At 45.3% G+C, this 19,902-nt stretch overlaps 1 protein-coding gene across 2 annotated transcripts; it reads left to right on the top strand.

The window, feature by feature from the left end:
* Window positions 1–7,073: 7,073 nt before the first annotated feature.
* On the top strand, window positions 7,074–19,612 carry LOC133370792 (galectin-7-like). Of its 2 annotated transcripts, none has more exons than XM_061597615.1 (4): window positions 7,074–7,133; window positions 14,655–14,743; window positions 16,876–17,092; window positions 18,887–19,612. In XM_061597615.1, exons 1-4 carry the CDS (start codon window positions 7,110–7,112, stop codon window positions 18,998–19,000), a joined length of 444 nt encoding a protein of 147 aa, XP_061453599.1. In that variant the 5' UTR covers window positions 7,074–7,109; the 3' UTR covers window positions 19,001–19,612. The 2 variants fall into 2 exon arrangements, with proteins under 2 accessions (XP_061453599.1, XP_061453600.1); XM_061597616.1 differs by having other exon boundaries at window positions 7,075–7,133; window positions 14,658–14,743.
* Window positions 19,613–19,902: the final 290 nt, after the last annotated feature.

The following is a 19,902-nucleotide window of genomic DNA, read 5'->3' as shown; positions in this document are numbered from 1 at the left end:
GCAATTTATTTGTTTATTTATCAATCACATTTATATATCCTGCCCTTCCTCCCAGAAACAAAACCTCTTTAAAAACATATTTTTTAAAAAAAATCCAAAAAATGTTAAAAACTCCTTAACAAGCAATTCCAACACAGACGCAGACTGGGATAAAGTCTAGACTTAAAAGGCTTGTTGAAAGAGGAAGGTCTTCAGTAGGTGCTAAAAAGATAACAGAAGTGGCGCCTGTCTAATATTTAAGGGGAGGGAATTCCAAAGGGTCGGTACCACTACACTAAAGGTCCATTTCCTATGTTGTGCGGAATCAAACTCCTGATAAGATGGTATCTGCAGGAGGCCCTCACCTGCAGAGCGCAGTGATCGACTGGGTATATAAGGGATAAGATGATCTTTCAGGCATCTTTCCGTTCACATTTAAAGGCAAACCTACCTAATTTGCACTTTCCAAAACAATAGGCAGCTGAAACACAGCCATCCTTTGAAATTCACACTTCTCTGCAATTTTGCAATGCAGTTCCCAGCCAAGCAATGTGTACTTAAATGCATATGTTATAATTATGAAATAAATAAATACATAATTTTTGTTGCTTTTCCTCCCGAAAGTGAACCCAAAGCGACTTACAATCAATAAAAAGGTTAAAACCAGTATAAAATCTAAAACAAAACAAAACAAATTAAAAACACAATACACAAATATACTGGGGGCAAGCATGCATAAACATGCTTACATTAGTTAAATAATGGACTGCCTTCAAGTCAATTCCAACTTACGGCGACCCTATGAACAGGGTTTTCATGGTAAGCGGTATTCAGAGGGAGGTTACTATTGCCTCCCTCTGAGGCTGAGATGCAGTGACTGGCCCAAGGTCACCCAGTGAGCTTCGTGGCTGTATGGTGACTCGAACCCTGGTCTCCTAGGTCATAGTCCAACACCTTAACCACTACACATCCCAACGCAGCCTAAAACCCCTTCTTCCCCATTTCTTCTGGGTATTCTGTCAGGCCAACATCATACAAATTGCATTGAATTAAGGGAAATTGCTTTGCAAAAAATATATATCAGTAAAAAATTGCACTAAAATGCTGATGAAGACTTGGGGAAAAAAATCTGCACACTGATGTGGATATGCAGAGCACTGAACTTAAAACTGGGAAAATGAGAAACTGAAACAGACATATTTACCCTTCCCTTGCCTGTAAGTAAAGGGTCAGTGCTGGGTGCAACTCTGTGGGGAGTGGGTGCCACCGTTTTGCTAATGGATTCCAAAGAAACCAGTAAAATCTCCAGGTGAGGGGTCAAAATGAAGGGGCAGGCTGTGCTCTGGTTGGACAGAGAGGTTTTGCATCCATCTGGCTCTATGCTGATAAGGCACCAACAGGGTGTTCTACTGACCACCCCAGCTACCAACCTGTGTGGTGACTGGGAGCAGGTGTGGCTGACACAGTGCACTGGTGCTGCAGAGCCACCCTTCCATCACCAGCAGTGCTGCTGCTTACCAGGAGGGGGCAGGGTGGCAGCAAAATCAGAGCTGCGCGTTTGCACCACTGGGAGCACCAGATCCTGCTGATGCACCTGCACAACCCTGACCTTGGCACCAGGGCTGGTACCAGGCATGCTGGGGCCCTTGGGCCCCAGCCTGGCCCAAGCCCCAGCTCATGCACATAGGCATGCACGCTCCACCTACCTATCTTTCATTTGCTGAATGCTGCCCGCACTGTGCACACATGCCTACCATCAACCAAGATGGTGGCCAAGGCTTCCCTAAGGTGCTGATGCCTCTGCCGCCATCTTGGTTGATGGCACATGTGTGTGCTACGCATGTGCATCCCTGCCATCAACCAAGATGGTGCCAGGGGCACCAGCCCCTTAGGGAAACCTCGCCTGCCATTTTGGCTGATGGTAGGCTTGCGCATGTAGCGCAACCAGCATTTACATCAAAAGAGAGGTAGGTGGGGCAGGCAGGCAGGCGTCACGGGCCTGCGTGGCAGTGGGGGACTGCCAGGGACTCCCTCTCACGATCCGTGGTAGGGTCGGGAGCCGATGCACTACCCACCCACACTAAGGAGGAGGCCTTCAGGGGCCCTCAGCCAGGGCCTGACCTGGCCGTCCTCTGGCACTGACCCTGCTTGGAACCCCCTGCCCCCCTTCCCATACTGTTCCAGTAAGTAGCAGCAATGCCAGCATGGGGAGGGCGGCTCTGTGGCACCTCTCCATTGTGTTGGCCGCTTCTGCCAGGGAGTCGATCGGCCTTTGGACTGGTCTAATCTTTTAAAGCCATCCAAGTTGGTGGCCATCACTGCCTCTTGAGGGAGTACTGGCTACCTATTAGCTACCAGGCTAAGTTCAAGGTTCTAGTTTTGGTGTACAAACCCCTAAACAGCTCGAGACCAGGATACGTGAAGGACCGTCTTATACCTTCTATACCCAGTCAATCACTGCGCTCTGCAGGTGAGGGCCTTCTGCAGATTCCATCTTAGGTCCGTTCTGCACAACATAGGAAACGGACCTTTAGTGTGGCGGCACCTACCCTGTGGAATTCCCTCCCCGGAAATATTAGACAGGCACCATCTCTGTTATCTTTTCGGCGCCTATTGAAAATCTTCCTCTTTCAACAAGTCTTTTAAGTAGAGACCTTATCCCAGTCTGGGTCTGTGTTGGAATTGCTTTTTTAAGATGTTTTTAAACCTTTTCTTTCTTTCTTTATTTTTTTTAAAAAAGATGGTTTTAAAGCTTTTTAAAAAAATGTTTTTAAAGATGTATTGTTTTAATATATTTTCAAGTCTGTTTTTATGATGTTTTAAAAGTGTCATTTTAGTGCTTTTGTTTCGTGCCCTGGGCTCCTACTGGGGGGAAGGGCAGGATATAAATTAAATAATAAATAAATAAATAATTGTCATGGAATAGTCTTAGAAAATGCCTGGCTATCTATGGGAGTGGTCATGACGAGTGCCTGCACTTCAGAATTTACCACTTACCCTGCTGATGAGTAGAGATGAGTAGAGATGAGGGCAGGCTTGTAGGGCTGTTGGCAAGGAAGCTAAAGATCCGAATGGGCTGAGGATGGCTAGGGAAAGTGGCCTTTTCCAGGGGTACTTGGAGCAAATGTTACATCTGCTGCAGAATCAGGAGAGTGAAATGTTAACAGGGTGGGGGTCAAAGAGAAGGAGGAAATGTTCAGCTCCTATTTTGCCTCTGTCTTTTCCCAAAAGGGGAACTGGGTGCACTGTTGCATAAGTGGTGTGACTAGCGAAAGGGGTCAGGGTTGCAGACTGAGATTGATAAGGAACTGGCCAGGAAATAGCTGGCTGCCTTAAATGAGTGCCAGTCTTCAGGGTCAGGTTCAAAGCTCCATTTGGCCAAGAAGCTAAATGGCCTTGGGCCAGTCACTCTCTCTCAGCCTAACCTACCTCTCAGGGTTGTTGTGAGGATAAACACAGGGAGGAGAGTCATGTATGCCAGCTTGAAATCCTTGGAGGAAAGGTGGGGATATAAGTGTAAGAAATCAAATAAGTAAATGCAAAGTTTTGCAATTTGGGCAACACTTTAAAAAGCATAGATAGATAGATAGATAGATAGATAGATAGATAGATAGATAGATAGATAGATAGATAGATAGATAGATAGATAGATAGATAGTGTTGGATGGAATACCTGCTGTACATGAAGAAAGGATCTGGGGAACCTCATTATTTACAAAGCTGGACATGAGCTGCAGAGCCATGTGATGTGGCTGTAAAAAAAACAAGGCTGAAGGGAGTTTAGGCTTCAGTAACAGAACCATAAGCGCCATGCATGCTTTACTCATGTGTAGAGCAGGAGTGGGGACCCTCAGGCCCAGGGGGCCAATGCAGCAATCCAGGCATCTCTAGCCAGCCCTCAGGAGGACCCTCCTGAGCCCAGGAGTCTGGATGGCCAACAACTTGGATGGCTTTCAAAGAGGATTTGACAAATTCATGGAGGATAAGGCTATTAATGGCTCCTTTGTTGTTATGTGCCTTCAAGTTGATCACGACTTATGGCGACCCTATGAATCAGCGACCTCCAGGAGCATCTGTCATGAACCACCCTGCTCAGATCTTGTAAGTTCAGGTCTGTGGCTTCCTCTATGGAATCAATCCATCTCTTGTTTGGCCTTCCTCTTTTTCTACTCCCTTCTGTTTTTCCCAGCATTATTGTCTTTTCTAGTGAATTCAACGGCTACTGACCCCAATCAACTGCACAGTTGGGGAGGCAATGTAAGAACATCAGAAGAGCCCTGCTGGATGAGGCCAGTGGCCCACTGAGTCCAGCATCCTGTTTTCACAGTGGCCAACCAGTTGCCCCCAATGGGAAGCCTGCAAGCAGGACCTGAGCACAAGAGCACTCTGGCAACTGGTATTCAGAAGTATACTGACCCTGACTATGGAGACAGAGCATAGCCATCATGGCTAGTAGCCATTGATAGCCTTCTGAACACCAGTTGCTAGGAGTCACAAGTGGGGACAGCACTGCTGTGCTTGCGGGCTTCCCCCAGGCACCTGGTTGGCCCCTGTGAGAACAGGATGCTGGACTAGATGGGCCACTGCTGGCCTGATCCTGCAAGTTCTTCTTACGTTCTTAGATGTTGTGCTTGGTTATTTGAGTAGAAAGCCCGAGTAGAAGCTTCATGCGATCGCGACAGCCAAATAATCAGGCATCCTGATTATGCGTAGCCCAGACTCAAGAGCATGAACTCGCACATCTGGCTTTCCACCCCAACTTGCAACAAATGGTTATTGTGGGGAGTGGGGTGGGGAAGAGATGCAATATCCAGGGTGGAGCTAAAACAGGGATGGCGAACGTCGGTGGCCCTTCATATGTTCTTGGACTCCCAGTTCCCATCAGCCCCAGCCACAGAGCTTGGAAAAGTTACTTTTTTAAACTACAACTCCCATCAGCCCCAGCCAGCATGGCCACTGGATTGGGCTGATGGGAGTTGTAGTTCAAAAAAGTAACTTTTCCAAGCTCTGCCCAGCCAGCATGGCCAATGATCAGGGATGATGGGAGTTGTAGTCCAAGAACATCTGCAGGGACTCAAGGAGGGATGGAAGATCTGTCAATGTTGGTTCTCTCCTTTTCTAATTTTTTCACCAGCCTTAAATTCATTCCTGACATTTCTGTAGTAGTTTGCGTGTTGTTGTTTTTTAATCATTTTGGTTGCAATTTTGACTAATGTACACCTTTTTCTAAGAAATTTCCCCGATTACAATGCATTTGTGTATGTTACTTTCACTCACATGTTCATTTTTTAATGCGCGCTTTCCCCTACCATATGTGTTTTTTTGTAAACATCGTTTGGAGAACTGCCCTGCAAAATTCAGATAAGGGCGAATTTTGAAGGATGGCCTTGTTTCGGTTTGCATGTGGTTTTGGGAAGTGATTTGCCTTTAAATCTGAGCCAAATCAAACGTCTCCCCCACCCCTGGAATGCGAGTAGTGCATGGACAGGGCGGGCGTGATCCCAAGTCACAAGGAGTAATAGTACTACTTGATTCTACCCCAGTTTGATCTCGTCTGGAATGCTCTGTCCTGTTCTGAGCAGCGCACTGTAAGACAGGTATGTGTGCAGATTGGAATGGGTTCAGAAGAGGGCAAAGATGATGGCCAAGGGAGGTGGAAAGGAAGGAAAGGAAAGGGCCTCAGCACATCACAGACTTGAGATGCTTCATGCTGTTTTTGAATGCTTTCTATGTTGGTGCTTGACCGCCATATTGGTCCTTGACCGACAATCTTGACCGAAGATTGATTGATTGTCTTGATGCCAGTATTCTTTACAACAGCCTTCCCCAACCTGGTGCTCTCCAAATGTTTTGGACTGCAACTCCTGTTAGCCCCCAGGCAGCATGGCAACTTTGTAAAGTATTCGCTATTCACAGATAAGGAGCTCAAGTGAGGAAATTGGGAATTTCCTAAATCACCTACTGACTCCACACCCAAATCACATTTGCCTTTCTAGCACACAGTGCTCTTTCACACAGGCTCTTTCAACCCCTGCATTGCACCAGCTCTGACTGTGTTGCCTCAAGCAGCTTCTGACACAGAATTACCCAGGAAAGCGACGCCTTAAAATCCGCGTCCTGAATGGGAGCCACTGGAGTCCCAGCCCATCATTGGAAGGTGACAATCAAATTGCTGTGGATTTATAATGTGCTCTTTTGGAGTGTTCTAGGTGTGTCCCGCACAGGACATCGGCAATCTGTACTGCAAGCCTGTAAGGTAGAGAGGTGGTTAGAGTGTTGGACTAGACCTGGGAGACCAGGGTTCAAATCCCCACTTATCCAGGAAGTTCATTGGTACCCTTGGGCCAGTCACTTTCTCCTGGCCTACCTCACAGGGTTGCTGTGAGGATAAAATGACAAGGGAATAACTATGTACGCCACTTTGAGCTCCTTGGAGGAAAAGTGAGATGTAAAGGAAACAAAATCCACATTGCAAATGAGACTGAGAAAGAATCGGCTTGTTTAAACATGGAGCATGTGGCAGAGGTGTGATTTGAACTTGTGACTTTACAGCTCATGCGCTTAGCCACTCTGCTCCACCTGCTATTAGGTCATTCATAAACAAGTGATAGAAGTCATCCATTATCTTAAGCCTTGTGATTAAAGAGCCCTTTACTTGAACTGGCTGCTTGGCCCATAGATCTGGTCTTTTGAAGTGAACGTTCATCTGTTCGACTGGCAAGAACCTCATTCCTTCCTCTGAGCAAGAACACCCCCCCAAAAAACCCCCATACCACATCCTACGTCTGGATACCAGGCACTCTCTCTGTTGCCCAGGCTGTAGAGGATGTCCCTCCGCTCTCCATGTTGATGACCAGTGAGGGCTGTAGGCCGCGGATGACGCGGGGAACATTCAGGGATGGGCCACAGAAATGGTGTCGCTCTTTCGGGCATCAACCCCTAGATTAAGTTGTTGTGCGACGTCACCCTCATGGGGAAGCGTGACTAAGCATGAAATCACTGGTGTGGGTGGGGCTGGTACTCCAAAAGTTTCCCCGAAGGGGATGGGATTGCATCTATAAAAAGAGCCAGTTCCTGATTAGAGGAGAAGTCTTTCTGGTGCATGTGCTTCCAGCAAAGGCGCGGCAGAGATGGCAATAGAATTTGAGACACTTGTGAGTAAAGCTAATAATCGTCGTAATAGTTTCTTTTTGACTGTTTGGCCCTTACGTGTTTGATGGTGGTGGAGCTGGTGACAGGAAGTGAGGGAGACAGGAACTCGTGTCCATTGACTGCAGCAGCTGCCCAGGGTTTTAAGCGGGGAATCTCTCCTAGCATCACCTGGAGATGCCAGTGGGGATTGAATCTGGGATCTTCTGTGCTCTCCCACTAGGAACAGAAGGAGCTGTCCACTTCAGTTCTCTCACCTTCTCATGTTTCCAGTCTTAAATTCTCCACATTTTTGCAGCAATTTGTGTTGTTTTAAATCCTTATGAAAATTCATTAGCATTTTAATGTGAATTTGTCCTAGTAAACACATTTTTGTATGCGGTTTTGACTAATGTACACATTTTTGCAAGCAATTTTCCCTAATAGAATACAATTTGTATGTTATTTTCACTGATAAGATTTATTTTTATGCATTTTTGTAAATGTTGGTCGGTTGGCGAACTGCACCACAAAATTCAGGTAAAAGTTAATTTCAAAATATGGTTGTGTTTCAGTTCTCATGCTGTTTTGGAAAGTGCAGGTTTGGCAGATTTGCCTTTAAATGCGAACTGCACCTCATTTCTCCCTCGTCTCTATCTACTGAACTATGGTCCTTGCTCAGAACAAAACCAGCAAGGAATCATGAGTGGCAGCAAAGCAACTCACCAGAAGGTGAAGTGGGGTAAAAGTTGCTGGGTGCTGTGTAGGGCACGAGGCTCACCAGCTGTAGAGGACAGAGCTCCTGTATCATTTGAGAGGGATTGCAGAAGGTGCACCTTGTTTTGCCCCCTGCATGAGACACTGCATTTGCCCAAATCCTTCTTTTGCATGGCTCTGAAAAGGTTGGAAGCCTTGCTGCTCCCTTTAGAACCTGGGCAGCCAACAGCTGTTGTTGTCAACTTTTCCCGGCCCAAATGCAACTTTAATCAAGGCTCCCAAGTGTAATTTAAAAAAAGGTCTGCTCATCTCCTTTCTCTTTCTCCCCCCCCCTTTATTTTAAAACAAAACAAAACATGAGAGCCCTATAGCAGGACCAGGCCAATGGCCCATCTAGTTCAGCATCCGGCTGTCACAGCAGCCAGCCAGATGCCTCTGAAAATCTCATAAACAGGACCTGAGTGCCAGAGCACTCTCCCCACTTGTGACCCCTGGCAACTGGTCTACAGAGTCATACGGCTGTAAACCGCCCAGGGAGATTCGGCTATGCGGTGGTATATAAATGTAATAAATAAATAAATAATATGGCCTCCAACAGCTAGGGTAGAACTTAGCCATTATGGTTAGTAAACTTTATTAGCCTTGTCCTCTGTTTATTTGTCTAAACGTCGTTTAAAGCCATTCAGGTTGGTCACCATCACTATTTCGTGTGGGAGCAAAATCCAAAGTTTAACTATGTGCCATGTGCAGAAATCTTTTTGTCTGTCCTAAATCTTCCAGTGTTCAGCCTCCTTGGATGCCCCATTGATTTCCAGTATTATGTGAGAGGGAGAAAAACTTACGTCTATCCACTTTCTTCATACTGTGCATGATTGCATACACCTCTATCGTGTCCCTCCATACTCACCTTTTTCCTAAACTAAAAAGCCCCAAACGTCGCAACCTTGGAATTGCTTCAGCCTCTTGACCCTTTTGGTTGTCCTTTTCTGAACCTTTTTAAGTTGTACGATGCCCTTGTTGAGGTGCAGTGACCAGAATTGCGCCCAGTTTTCCAAGAGAGCACAGCTCAGGGGTAAAGCTTCCATTTTGCATGCAGGAGGCCCCATGTTCAATTCCTGGCATCCCAAGGATCTTCGATAACAAATCCGGCAAAACCTTCTCTGCTAATGCTAGGAGTCAGGGTCATCCAATGAAGGCGAATGTTGGAAGATTCAGGACATAGTTAGACTATGGAATTTGGTACCATGAGATGTAGTGATGGGCACCAACTTGGATGGCTTTGAACGAGGATGAGACAAGTCCATGGAGGAGGTGGAGGCTATGGTAACCAGAGCACAAGAGGGGGGAATCAGTCTTGCTACTGGGCTTCCCACTGGGGCATCCAGTTAGCCACAGCAATGACAAAATGCTCAATCCTTGGCCTGGTACAAGAGGAGTCTTCTTATGTTCTTATATTTCTGCCACTTCTTCCCCAAGTAATTTCATGTTTTGGATCTGGGGAGAAAGAGTAAATTATGCAAAATGCAATGGAAGCTTTCCTCAGCTTGCATAATTGATGCTCATCTTAGAGAACATCTTTCCTCTTGTGCCAAGTGCACACTGCCTCCCTTTCTCTCTCTTTTTTGAGAAGAGCCCTCGGTGCTCCTTCTTCTTCTCAGGACCCTGGAGAGCTCATGCTGGATTGTATTGGGCCACAGGGACTAAGGATCTGGCCAGTGATAAAGATGGCTTCCTTTGTCAAAGTGACCCGTTAGGGATGGAAGGATCTGTCAATTTTGATTTTTTTAGCTTCTAATTTTTCCAATCTCAGACTCAGTTCTCCACATTTCTGCAGCAATTTGCCATATTTTAACATAAAAAATTGTCAACATTCCATTGTGAATTTCTCCAAATAAACACATATTTGTATGTAGTTTTGACGAATGCACACGTTTTTACAAACAATTTCTCCTAACAGAATGCATGTTTGTATGTTGTTTTCTCTAAGACATTCATTTTTATGTATGCTTTCCCCTAATATATTCATTTTTGTAAACATTGGTTGGAAATTTGGCTAAGTGCACATTTCAAAAGATGGCAGTGCTTCAGTTCTCATGTGGTTTTATTCATTTATTTATTTTATTTAAAATATTTCTATCCCAACCTTCTACCCTGCAATAGGGCGCTCAGGGCAGCTCATAATAAAATCATACACAATAAAATCACAAAAAAAATTAAACAGACAAAAAGACATAAAATACAATTAAGAAATATAGGGGAGTGATATTAAAATGGACTAAAGAGGTAAAAAACTAAAAAAGGAGGGTGGGAAAATAAAATCAGTTACAGGCGCTATCTTCTTCCATCCCTCCCAAAGGCTCTCCGGAAAGTGCAGCTCTGACATGTTTGGCTTTAATAGTAAACTGAATGAAACTCCTCCCCTATTCCTCTGATCCATAGATCCTTGTGCAGAGGATTTGAATGATTTCTTTGGAGATGGAAATTTCTGGGTTAGCCACTGGGTGTAAATGGCATCCGTCAACCTGGGCTTTCCCTCCTAATGTCAGTCTGGTCTGCCACCCTTTCCTTTCAAACCTCCCCCTCCTTCTGCCCTCATTTGAGCACCTGCACTACCACAATAAACCAGTTTGGGAACCAGTTTGTCACTGCTCTTTGCAAGGAACCTCTGGAGTTGGTCTTTTTGGTGAGGCCATGAGGCCCATCCCTGCCTGCTTTCCAAAATGATGCTTCCCTGGACTCCTTTGTCAGCAGGGCAAATGCCTTTAAAATCCATTGCAATAAACAACACCATGTTGCTGTTTAAATATTATATATTTAAATTATATATTGTGCCGTCTTAGAAAGGATCTTGTATGGATATAAAAGGACAATGTGTTTCATACGGAATTTGTCCTTACTGTTCAAAGCACATAATTTTAACTTTTAAAAAAAAGATGTCTTCAGATCTTTAAAAAAAAAAGTTTTTAACGATATTTTGTTTTAATGTATTTTAAAGTCTGCTTTTATGATGTTTTGATGTGTTTTAGTGCTTTTGTTTGCTGCCCTGGGCTCCTGCTGGGAGGAAGGGTGGGATATAAATCAAATTTATTTATTTATTTATTTATTTCATTAAACTTATAGACCGCCCCATAGCCGAAGCTCTCTGGGCGGTTCACAAGAACAAGAACAACATTAGAAATACATAAGCATATACAATATAAAAACATGATTTAAAAGTACAAAATATTAAAAATTAAAACACTTCCAATAAATGCAACATGATTAAATAATTAAAATAATTAAAATGCCTGGGCGAAGAGGAAAGTTTTAACCTGGCGCCGAAAAGATAGTAACGTTGGCGCCAGGCGTATCTCCTCTGGGAGGGTGTTCCACAATTCGGGGGCCACCACTGAAAAAGCCCTTTTTCGTGTTGCCGCCCTCCAAGCTTCCCTATGAGTAGGCACTCGGAGGAGGGTCTTCGATGTTGAGCGTAGTGTACGGGCAGTTTCATATTGGGGGAGGCGTTCCAACAGGTATTGTGGTCCTGTGCCGTGTAAGGCTTTGTAGGTTAAAACCAGCACTTTGAACCGGGCCCGGAAACATATAGGCAGCCAATGCAAGCAGGCCAGAATTGATGTTATATGGTCGGACCGTCTGGTCCCCGTTAACAATCTGGCCGCTGCATTCTGCACAAGCTGCAGTTTCCGAACTGTCTTCAAAGGCAGCCCCACGTAGAGCGCATTGCAGTAATCTAATTTTGAGGTTACCAGCGCATGAACTACTGAATAATAAATAAATAAATAATACACATTAATTTAGGAAACTTGACAGCAGGCCTGTAAAATGTAAATGTATTACCTTCAAGTCTATCCCGACTTATGGCGACCATATGAATAGGGTTTTCATGGTGAGTGGTATTCAGAGGTGGTTTACCATTGCCTTTGTCTGAGGCTGAGAGGCAGTGGCTGGCCCAGGGTCACCCACTTCATGGCTGGGCCGAGACCGTATAGGGATTTAAAGGTTAATACCAACACCTTGAATTGGGCCCGGAAAATAACTGGGAGCCAGTGTAGGTCGAACAACACTGGCATCCTTTATTATTGATGGCATTTGTTGCCATTGTATCATTTTTTATACTTCATAATTGCTAAAGTAATGTCATCAGCACAGGAAAAAGAAAACACAGAACCAACCATAAAACATATCCAAAAATCGTGACTGGAAGTATGGCAAGGAACAAGCAGCAGTCAACTCAGTGATCTCCAGAGGGCTAAAAACGCTTTCAGTTGGTGTCTGAAGAATGTATCCACAACAGCTACACTATAACAGGAAAGGGTCTGTTCCATTATCTTGCTGAACAAACCACAGGTGGTTGATAGGACTACCAGCAGAGCATTCCCTGCAGATCTTAAGACATGGGCGAGCACAAAATGGAAGAGGCGATTCCTCATATCCTTGGGTCCCAAGCTGTACAGGGCTTCTTTATACACTAGGGCAGATGGGGGAACCTCTGGCCTTCCAGATGTTGCTGAACTACAATGCCCATCATCCCTGGCCATTGGCCATGCTTGCTGAGGCTGATGGGAGTTATAGTTCAGTAACATCCAGATGGCCCCAAAGGTTCTCCACACCTATCCTAGGGTTAGCGCCTTGAATTGAGCCTGATAGCAAAGAGGCAGACAGTTTAGTTCTCCCATTAGGCTACATTCTGCATCAGCTGCAGTTGCTGGGCAATCGTCAAGGGCAGCCCCACATAAAGGGCATATTTCTTCCCCACATGCTCTGACCATCACCTGAAACTCTGCTCCAGATCCCTTGACTGTGGGAAGTGTGGCTGGTGAAAACCAAGGACAGGACCTTTTCTGTCGTGGTGCCCACCCCGAGGAACACCTTACCAAGTGATGTATGTCTGGCCTCACGTCTGTACTATTTTAGGCTGATGGCAAAAATGTGGCTACTTAAAAAGGCCTTTGGTTGATCTTTTTTTTTCTTTTTCTGGGTTATCTCTGATCGATTCATTCTGATGGAAGCCCTGGAATTGTTATTGCATGTGTGCTTTTAATGTTAATTTCCCTCCCTGAGAATTGCGGTTGGATTGTTATATATTTTAATATTCTTGTAATGCCTTGGATTTGTTAGTCACCTTGAGTTTATTTTGAAAATTTAGGTTGGACGTGCATTTTAAAAATAATTTAGCTTTTATGCTATTCTAACCCAAAGAACAGCCTGCACCACCCTGGTGCCATTCAGTTGTTTTGGATCATCATCATCATCATCAATTCAATTTCTTACCTGCCCTTCACCATAAGGTCCCAGGGTGGGTCATAGCAATTTAAATTTCAGTATTAAAAACAAGTTAAAACAAATGACAATCACAGAAATAGGGAGGGTCCTGAAAATTTGTATCAGTGTCAAAAGCCAGGGTAAAGAGGAGCATCTTCAGCACAAGAACTTCTGCAACTCCCGTCTGCCCGAGCATCATACAGCTGTGCTAGGTGGGAATGATGGGAGTTGTAGTCCAAATCAGCTGGAGAGCACCAGGTTGGCAAAGATGACGACAGACATAGCCCAGTCAGCACCAAGGTGGAGATGGCAGAAGCAGGAGAGTATGTACTTACTCAAGTGTCTCTCCTCCCATGACTGGGGCAGTTCCTCAGGTGCCCCACGGTAGGTAGAAGGAACTGAAACTAGCTGAGGACATCTCAGTTATTCATCAGAATTTTCAAAATCAAAATAAGTCCACCTCACTGTTACTGATGGGAACAGAGCATGTTGGCCTGATTACACAAGTATTTATTCAAATACACAACAAGCATTTCTTCAGATGCCACACCTTTCTAAAATCACAAGTCGTCGTGGAGTATAATGCAATTTCAACAGGCAGCGGTGGGGGGGGGGAGGACAGAAATTATGTGCCAATTCTGCATTGCATGGAATGGAGTTTCCATCCCGTGTCTCATTTTCCCTCGTAAGCCCTCTGAGGTAGATGAGGTGCGTTTTTCAAACCCATGTACTACAGCTGAGGAAAGCAAGGCTCAAACTCTGGTGAGAGTTCATGGGTAAAGAAAGCTTGGAACAAAAGACTCAGGAAATATTGATTAGATCTGTCTGATCGGATGTAAGAGCTTGAGCAAAGAGGAGGAAGACCTCAGAACGCAAGCAGCTTTAAGAAACAAGGAAACCAGTTATCCGAGGAAATTGACTTGAGTGGCAAAAAAGCAACCAGGAAGGAGTTTTCAAAGCAGCATTTGATTCAGACTGACGAGGCCTGGGCTCAAATAATAATAATAATTAATGTGTGGGGGGTTTTGTGTGAGAAAAAAGAGAGGTACCAATACACCTTGATAAAAGTGCTGTGGGTGCCAGACCAAAAAAAGTACTGATGATGATGATATATTTATTACACACCCTTTACGCAGAGCTTGGAAAAGTTACTTTTTTGAACTACAACACCCATCAGCCCAATCCAGTGGCCATGCTGGCTGGGGCTGATGGGAGTTGTAGTTCAAAAAAGTAACTTTTCCAAGCTCTGCCCTGAGGTCCCAGGTGGGTTAAAACAATCCTTAAAAACAATTGAAAACACAGTAACAAAATTTCTATGTAGTTACAAAACTGTGGAGGACCTTGGGCCATACTCTGTCTCTCGGCCACCCCTACCTCACAGGGTTGTTGTGTGGTTGTGTAAAGATAAGAGGCAATTTGAAACCAAACCTTTAAAGTCCTAGCCCAATCATCTTACGGACTGGATTGCAAACTGTTGGGAGTTTGAGACTCAACATTATTTCCTACCACCATGAGTAGAGATTTATTCAACACTTCCATTAATACCTCATTTTTTTTCTCCCTTGCAGAAGGTGCCATACTATAGGGCTATCCCACGGGGCCTGGACCTAGAGTCATCAGTGACCCTGGAAGGTGTCATTCCACAGCAGAGCAGGGGGTAAGTCAGCACCAGTCCTATCTGTGTAAGAATCGATTCAGTGGCCAGAACTTGTTGTGCAGGTGGAGGCATTTTAATTTTTTGTTAATGATTGTAATGTTTGTAATTTGATTTTAGCCTTTGCTGTTTTTAGATTGTGAAATTTGATTTTAGACTGATGTTTTTGTACTATATTGTATTTTATTGTATCTATGTTCACCGCCCAGAGAGCTATTGCTAGTCGGGCGGTATATAAGTTTTAAAAAATAAATAAATAAATAAATTTTGTGGGGCTAAATTTGAGACAAGTCTCAGCTCAATGCCAGGACTGAGTGCTAGGACACGTGGAGTACTATAGAGAGATTGGGTCTAGGCACGTATAGGGTGCCTTTCCCTCTGCACTGAGGAATGATAGTAGACTTCAAGTAATTGACAGGAGGGCAGATCTTCAAGATAGACCTAAGCTCTCCTCCCTGCTTTTTAGTGATTAAGCAGCATGAGATAGTTAGGCTAATATGTATCTTGTTATGAGGAAGGGCCATAGCTCAGTCGGAGAGCATTTGCTTTGCATGCAGAAGGTCTCGTTCAATCCGGAAACTGAGGGCCCATCCATACAATTGTATAATCTGCAGTGTTATAGCTTTGTGTCCTCATTAATTCACCGTCGTCCGCATGATGTTGCATTCACAAATCCGCATTAGAAATACCACCAAAAGACTGATATGCTTTCCTAAACCAATAATTGATCACATGAACGTCTGTGTGCTCGGACATAATGCCACCAACTTTCCTGCATGGGTGTTCCTCCATCATATGCAAAGCCCCTTGTCTCCATTCCACCCAATAGCATATCCACAAACCTGTCCATGTGTGGGAATTAAAAAAAAAGATATATGTTTTTGCACTCTTCCGAAAAAGCACGTGAAAAGCAAACTACCGTTATGGATCAATCACTGAAAAGGGGTGGACTTAGGGGAGTGGCCAATGCTAAAGCAATTTAAATAATAAAAAAGAGCCCACACATATGGATGCTTGATTAATCAGGTTTTCACAATAATCCAACCACAAACAGGACATGTATGGATCTCAAGGCCACCAACCGAATACAGAAAATGTGGATTTTGCAGTTAGGTATGGATGGGCCATAAGCCCTATGAGGAGAGACTGAAAGAACTGGGCATGTTTAGCCTTGAGAAAATAAGGCTGAGGGGAGATATGATAGCACTCTGGAAGTACTTGAAAGGTTGTCCCACAGAGGAGGACCAGGATCTCTTCTCAATCGTCCCCAAGTGCAGGACATGGAAAAATGGGCTCAAGTTATAGGAATCCAGATTTTGCCTGACCATCAGAAAAAACTTCCTAACTGTTAGAGTGGTACGACAATAGAACCCATGACTGAGGGAGGTGGTGGGCTCTCCAACACTGGAGGCATTCAAGAGGCAGCTGGACAGCCACCAGTCGAAGATGCTTCAAGCTGGATTCCTGCATTTCACAGGGGGTTGGACTCGATTAAGGCCCTACACCCCTTCCAACTCTACTGTTCTATGATTCTAATCCCCATCATTTCCAGCTATTCCCCCATCTGAAACCCCAGAGAGCTGCTGCCAGTCAGTGTACAGTACTGAGCTTCATGGACCAATGGTCTGACTCTGTATAAGGCAACTTCCTATGACCGGTGGCTCTCCTCATGTTGCTTGTGCTACGGCTCTCATCATTCCTGACCATTTGCTATGCTGGCTGCAGCCAGAGGGAGTTGGGAGTCCAATAATATCTGCAGGGCCACACGTTGCTCCTAGACTAGGCCACGGTCAAGAAAGCCAAGACCAGAATTAGAATTGCCACCATTTATTTGCGGGGGGGGTAGTTTCTGTGTCTAACTCAAGGCTGCCTGCCTACAGAAATTTAGATGAAGTTCCTTCCCATCACCCCCTCGTCCTGGGTGCCTTGCCCCCAGAAAAGCTTCAGGCAGTAATTCTGGTGTATTGGGGAGGCTGCGGTTAATTTCACAGGAGCAGAGACAGAACAAAGAAGTTGGCAGCAGATGTTTGGGGAGCAAGCCAATCGCTGTCGGGATTATTGTCATCTGAACAATTGGAAGGGATGGCATGGGTGGAAGCAACAAAGGAAAGCTGATCTCTTGTCCCCTTCCTCAGGTTCCAAGTAGACTTTGCTTATGGACAGTTCCTTGGAGCCAGCATCCCTCTGCGGTTCAAGGTCAGCTTTGAGGGACTCCTGTCTTCCCCAGCCATTGTGACTCTCAACAGCTTCGCAGACAGCCAGTGGGGGAAGGAGGTGACGGTGACAGGAACCCCCTTCCGGCAAAACCAATGGTTCAAGATTCAATTCATCATCACCAGACAGGGCTACAAGGTTGGGAAGCAACTGAATTGTCCTCAGCAGGGAAGGGGAATTGGAATCCCTCCCCCCATCCCAAACATTGAGGCTGGGTGAAGGGTGGCAATGGCTGGTGCTAGGAATGGAATTTCTATTCAGTGCGCATTTCAAGCAGAATTTATCAAATTTGCAATTTCCCAAACAGTATAAAAACCGAAATACAGCCATCCTTTGCAAATTGGGTTTATTAGAATTTTGAGGTGCAGTTTGCCAACTAAACATTTACAAAAATGCGTAATATTTGGGGAAAGTGTGTGCAAAGATGAATACGAGTGGAAGCAGGATACAAAAAGGCCTGGAATGATGAGAAAAGGCTTGCAAAAATTGTCAAAATTGCCAAAATGTGCTTATTTGGAGAATTTTCATGAGATTTAAAAAAACAATTCGCAGATCGCTGTAGAAATGTAGAGAACTGAATGTAACACTGGAAAAATGAGAAATGGAGAGGACCGAAACAGACGGATCTTGGATCTTTCCCTCCCTCGCTGGTGCCCATTAAGACTGGTAGGGCGGAAGGCAGGGAGCCCAACAGGAGCTAACGCCAGCTCATTCTTGTTCCCTTCCCTGCTGAGTTCTACAAGAGGCAACACTTAAGGACGAAGGTGACAGCCAGAGCCGCCCCCTGGACCGGTTATAAGCAAGCAGGGGGACAGGTGGAAGCAGACTGTGGTTGGGGGGCAGGGTCCCCTTCGCTCCAATAGCTCAGCCTCCACTGGCGAGGGGAGGATGAGAAGCATCTTTAGCTACTGACTATTGTTTCATGTACGCCAGGAAAAGTTGAAAGCATTTGGGGCTTTTAGCATAAAGGGGCAGCTGGGGGGGGGGGAGAGAGAAAACAAACAAACAGAGAACAATGTAATCCTAGGCTGACCCAGAAGTAAGCCTTATTGAACTCAGCGGGGCTTACTCCCAGGTACGTGGGGCTGGGATTGCAGTCTAAATTGGAGACATAAGAGTTGCGTTCAATTGTTGAGAGAATGTGCATTCTCCCTCCTTTTACAGGGTCAGCCTGACTAGGCCGCACATTTAGAGCAGGGGAAAAAGCAAGCAAGTCTTCACATCAAGTGTGAGAAACTTGCAGAAGTAACCTAAACGGCTTTGGACAGTGATTAGACAAATGAATGGATAAGTCAATCAATGGCATTAAAACATATTTAGCAACATCAGGGGTGGGGAACCTGTGGTCCTCTGGATGTTGTTGGACTGCCGCTCCTCTCAGCCGCAGCCAACACAACCAACAGTCAGTGAGGATGGGACTTAAAGAGACCAGCAGCATCTGGAGAGCCATAGGTTCCCCACCCCAGAGCTAAATGGAGCCTCCCATGGAAGGAGGCAGTCTACCTTTAAATAACAGATCCAGGGGATGAACAGCAAAGTCTCGTGGAGGACTGGTTGGAAGTGTAATGGAAGACCAGACTGACCTTAGTTCAAGGTCCACCAAAGGCCACTACTATTGGGTCAAACTCCTAGGCCAGCTGTGGGGAACCTTTCTCCAGATGTTGCTGAACTACAACTCCCATCAGCCCTAGCTGCTGGCCATGCTTTGCTGAAGTTGGTGGGAGTAATAATCCAGCAACATCTGGAGGGTCAAAGGTTCCCCACATCTGGCCTAGGCCTTTAACAGATGCCTGTGTAACCAGCAGAACATTTAGTGGCTGCTTAGCGGATAAAAACAGGAGAGCCATCGCAAGTCAAAACAGACAGGATTCTCATGTCTGTCAGGGTCGAAGGTTTCATCCTTTTTGATGCAGCTTTTTTTTTCTTTGCCAGATAATGAAGGAAGACACACTCCTTTGTGACTTCGACCACCGCCTCTCACCAAAGAAGATCCGTTTCCTGGAGATAGAAGGGGACCTCCAGCTTAAGAAAGTGGCCTTCAACTGAGAGAGCAGCAAACCAGGAACTTCAGCCTGCCAGCATTTGGTGCAGGCCAGCGAATGTGATAGAAGGGGCTGTGTGAAGTGGGAGCGCTGAGGGCTCCCTGGCCTCAAAACAGAGACAAGGGGAAATTCTGGGACGATAATAAATTATACAAATTGAGCAACACTTCCCTCATAATTTAATCTTTCTCCCCAGATCCACCAAAACATGAGATTTCTTGGGCAAGGAGTGGAAGAAACATAAAACATGAGACTTCCTGGATCAGGCCAGTGGCCCATCTAGGCCAGCATCTTGTTCTCAGTGGCCAAGCAGACAGATGCCCATAAGCAGACCAGAGTGCAAAAGCAACACTCTCTTGTGTTCCCCAGCAACTGGCACTCATCAGAGGCATACTGCTGCCGACTGTGGAGGCAGAGCCAAGCCCTCGTGGCTAGTAGTCATTGATAGCCTTCTCCTCCATGAATTTGATTAAACCTCTTTTAAAGCGATCCAAGTTGGTGGAGCATCATGATCTCTTGTGGGAGAGGATTCTAGAGTTTAACTCTGCACTGTGTGAAGAAGTCCTTTCTTTTGTCTGTCCTGGATCTTCCAATACTCAACTTCAATGGACGCCTCCAAGTTCTAGTATTAAGAGAGAAAACCTTTTCTCTTTTGAGTTATGGAGAATGAAATCGTATTTGTGTGAAGGGAATGAAGGGAACAGAGCACTCAAAACCTCTCCGCATGATATAGTAAAAGTCTTGCTTTAAGGTCCAGAGTTGTTCCTACCATGTGAGCAGATGAGATGGGCTGCCTGGGAGGTGGTAGATTTTGAGGGCTGCTAACCAACAGCCAGTGTGGTGTGGTTAAGGTGTTGGACTATGACCTGGGTTCGAATCCCCACACAGCCACGAAGCTCACTGGGT

Source organism: Rhineura floridana, chromosome 15, assembly GCF_030035675.1.
Source record: "Rhineura floridana isolate rRhiFlo1 chromosome 15, rRhiFlo1.hap2, whole genome shotgun sequence".
NCBI lineage: Eukaryota > Metazoa > Chordata > Lepidosauria > Squamata > Rhineuridae > Rhineura > Rhineura floridana.
This window is presented reverse-complemented; position numbering and strand designations above follow the sequence as displayed.